This window comes from Rhea americana, unplaced genomic scaffold (genome assembly GCF_003343005.1).
Source record: "Rhea americana isolate MKP2758 unplaced genomic scaffold, rheAme1 scaffold_128, whole genome shotgun sequence".
Lineage (NCBI taxonomy): Eukaryota > Metazoa > Chordata > Aves > Rheiformes > Rheidae > Rhea > Rhea americana.
In genome coordinates, this window is record NW_028185350.1 from 75,365 (window position 1) to 78,879 (window position 3,515).

Genomic DNA, 3,515 nt, shown 5'->3' on the forward strand with positions numbered 1-3,515 from the left:
GCCCGCCACCGGCGGCGCCTCCGCGACGGGCCGGGACGTTCGCGAAGGGCGGGCACGGCGTGAAGCCCGGCTGCCTCCCTTCAGCCCTCGTTCCCGTACGGCAGAGAAAAAAMCAGACAGACGCAACCCGTTTGGCTTTCGGGGTGTCTGCATTTCCCGGGGAAGCTCACAGACGTCGCTGCGCAGCTCTCACACCCCAGCCGCGGGCAGAAGGCTTGCAAAAAGGAAAAAAAAAAAATAAAGAGAAGAAACAGAAAGCCACGTTCTCTGGCGGCAGCTCGGGGCACGGGCCCGACGGCCGCTCGGCTTAGGCTTCGGCCACGATCARGTCTCTGGTGACCTGGAAAGCCGCGATGAGGGAGCTCAGCTGAATCTTCTCGCTTGTCCCAGCGGCCAGTCGGTACCTGGAGCAGGAGGGAAAGGCCGGTCCGCGTTAGCGGCAGCGTCGACGTCCTACCGAAGCGSCAGCTCTGGCTGGGACAGGAGCGGGGAGCGGCGGCACGGGCGGGCGCCGGGCGCTTACTCGATGTCTGCCATCTTGATCAGCAGCTGGATGCGGATGGAGGGCGGGAAATCGACTGCGGAGCGGAGGAGAGGGCGCGGGTCAGCGCGGCGCGGAGCGACGCCCGACCGCCCCCGGAGGCGGCGCGGGCCCCGGCCGGTGCCGAGAGCGCAGCCCTGCCGCCGTCCGCGTGAGGCCGGGAGCGAGGGCAGGTTCCCTCCCCGGTGCCGGTCGGGGCTCCGGGGAGGAGGCAGCCCGGGCCAGCCAGGACAGTGCCGCTAAACGCAACGTCCCAGCGCCGCCGCGGGGCTGAGGGACCACCGAGGGCCCGGGGGGCTCGCCGGGGGGGCCTCACCTCTGTGCACAAACAGGTGGACCTCCGTGAGGATGTCCTGCAGGGCCAAGCCCTTCAGCGTCTTCAGCTCCGTGATTTCTGAGGCGAGCAAGAGTGAAGGCCTTTCCTTGCCACGGGTTTCGCCGTGACCKGCTGAGATCCGAGCCACCCCCGGGGACAGCCCCGGCGGGGAGCGAGCCCGCCCCAGCGAGCGGCACGGCACCAACAGCCCAGCCCTGCCCCACGCCGAGCGGAGGGCAGCAGGCCGGGAAGCCCTGGAAAAGAGGAGGGTTTACAGCAACAGGGATTAAACTCAAGGTGGAGGGAGATTAGCAGGATCGAAGACTCGGGTTTGAGCAAACGTCATCGCAGCCCTCGCTTGGCCTTCGAGGCAGCGCTGCTCGGATGAGGGCTGTGCAAGGCTCTGAGAAAAGGATACTCCGATAGGCAGTGGAAAAGTCCTGGTTCAGCATCCAGTCGAGGATGTTGGCAATGTCAGACTTGAGGGGGTGCCCGGTGCAGGTGTAAACGTTCTCCTCCGTCACCTTCCCAAAGGCCATGGCGGTGCTCTGGGGAGGAGGAGGAGGAGGGACGAGGAGGCAAGGGGCTCCCTGGGGGCCAGCCCTTCCTCTGCACCTCCCTCCACGGAGCGGGGACAACTGCTCCCGGCTCATGCAAGGTAACCAACGTTTGCGTCCGCTCTGGACAGCGGTGGCTGCAGCCACGGTCCCTACCTGCAAGATATTCAGGGCTCTGCGCATGTCACCGCTCGAAAGGGTCACCAAAGCCTTCATCCCATCTTCCGTCACGTCCACCCTGGAAGACGAGGAGAACCGCAGCTGCTGCACAGGGCAGGGGAGAGCCGACGGCCGGCCGGCTCTCCGGGTCCCAACAACCGCCCCGGCCCCAGGAGCACCCATCACGGTGCCACGGCAGCTTTGCGGCACGGCCCCGGCCCCCGTGAGGCTCCCGCGGAGCCCGGGGGCCGAGGGTGCGAGGTCGGAGCCCAGCCCCGGCGCGGCGTGAAGCTGGCGGGCAAGTCTGCAGCCGCCTCCGCAGTTATGTCCCGCGCACATCTGGGCGGGCGAGGGCTGGAAGTGGATGCCCTGCTTCAGAAAYGCCAAAACCAACCTTGCAACTTGCTGCCACGTTCAACCCTTTTTCGCAACACTACAACAAATTACCCAGCAGCACTTGACTTCAAATGCAGCCGAAGCCTGAGCAGAGGGTTAAATACAAGATCGCTGCGACCCCGAAGGCTTTTTTTTTTGTTTGTTTTTGTCCTAAAGCAAGAATTGAAAAGCAGCCACGGGAGCTGCTGCTCCTTCCCAGGCGGGGACGCCCGGGCGCGCGCCGGCCCTCGGCTCACCTCTCCTCCTCCACGACGTGCCGCAGCCGGGGCACCATGAGCTCGGGGCTGAGGGGGCCGAAGCGGAAGCGCGTGCAGCGCGACTGCAGGGCGGGGATGATCTTGGAGAGGTAGTTGCAGATGAGGCAAAAGCGGGTGTTCTCGGTGAACTTCTCGATCACTGCGAGGAGAAGGCGCGAGCGGCGCTCCGTCGGCCGAGGGCCGCAGCCGCGCGCCGTGGAGCGCCGGGAGCGCGTCCCTCGGCGGCTGCCAGCCACGTCCTCTTCCTCGCTGGAAAAGGCCCGAGGGGCGCCGGCGGCGCGGGGGGGGCACCGCCGGCCCGACCGAGCCGCCCGCGCCGCTCACCTCGCCGTAGGGCGTTCTGGGCGTCCTGCGTCATGGCATCTGCTTCGTCCAGGATCACCAGCTTGAAGCCTTTCCTGAAACGGAGAGGAAGGGGCTGCCTTCGGTGTCCCCCCCGCCCCGGCTTTTAGAAGCTGCTGGAGCTGAGCCGAGCTGGGAGCCGAAGGGAGCTGAGGGCGCCTATCGCYGGCCCGGCCCCGGCTGCACCCCGCYGCTGAAGGCTGGCGCTCCCRTCCCAGCACCCATCCCTTCCCCAGCAGCACCGCCGAGGCCCCCCGGGGCCAGCGGCCCTCCCCAAACCCGCCCCCCCGGGGCCCGGCCGYGCTGCGGGCCGAGGGCGGAACGAAGGGGCGCAGAGCTCTCGAGGGGAACGGCCGCGAACTCCAGCCCGGCCGCTTACTTAAAGATGGTCCTGGTGCTGGCGAAGCTCAGGATGGGGCCTCTGACTATGTCGATGCCTCGGTCGTCGGAGGCGTTCAGCTAGAGAGGGACGGCGGGGGGGGGAGGGATGAGCGGCCGCGGCTCCCCCCTGCCCGGGCCGCCCCCCCCCGGCCCGCGGGGGCCGAGCCCGCTCCTCGGCCCGCCGGCCGCCTCCCACTTGCCTCCAAGACCATGGAGCCGAACTCCCGCTCCCGGTAGAGCTGGCGGGCGCAGGCGAGGATGGCGGAGGTCTTGCCGGTGCCCGGCGGCCCGTAGAGGAGGAGGTGCGGCAGGCGGTCCTCGCTGAGGAACTTCTGGACTGTGGAAGGGGCAGCGGGAGCGGGGGGGGGCTCCGCCGCGCCCCGTCGGGCCGCCCGCCCCCCCCGTCCCGTCCCGTCCCGTCCCGGGCCGGCCGCTACTTACTGGTGCTGAGGACGTCGCCGTGGGACACCAGGTCGGCCAGGGCCTGCGGGCGGTACTTCTCCACCCTGGGGACGGAGAGGACGGTGAGGGGCGGCGGCGGCGGGCCGCGCAGGGGGCCCGGCCCC

At 69.0% G+C, this 3,515-nt stretch overlaps 1 protein-coding gene across 1 annotated transcript in view; it reads right to left on the reverse strand.

Annotated features, from left to right (window-relative positions):
* Nucleotides 1–130: 130 nt before the first annotated feature.
* RFC5 (replication factor C subunit 5) overlaps nucleotides 131–3,515 on the reverse strand; it is a 6,574-nt gene continuing 3,189 nt past the window's right edge. Inside the window, exons 2-11 of the mRNA XM_085326104.1 lie at nucleotides 3,391–3,509; nucleotides 3,150–3,286; nucleotides 2,948–3,027; nucleotides 2,551–2,624; nucleotides 2,206–2,365; nucleotides 1,571–1,652; nucleotides 1,276–1,405; nucleotides 858–935; nucleotides 524–578; nucleotides 131–404 (exon numbers count right to left, since the gene is read on the reverse strand). Coding sequence (XP_085182230.1) covers nucleotides 308–404; nucleotides 524–578; nucleotides 858–935; nucleotides 1,276–1,405; nucleotides 1,571–1,652; nucleotides 2,206–2,365; nucleotides 2,551–2,624; nucleotides 2,948–3,027; nucleotides 3,150–3,286; nucleotides 3,391–3,509 — 1,012 coding nt within the window. The 3' untranslated portion in view covers nucleotides 131–307. The remainder of the gene's footprint in view (nucleotides 405–523; nucleotides 579–857; nucleotides 936–1,275; nucleotides 1,406–1,570; nucleotides 1,653–2,205; nucleotides 2,366–2,550; nucleotides 2,625–2,947; nucleotides 3,028–3,149; nucleotides 3,287–3,390; nucleotides 3,510–3,515) is intronic.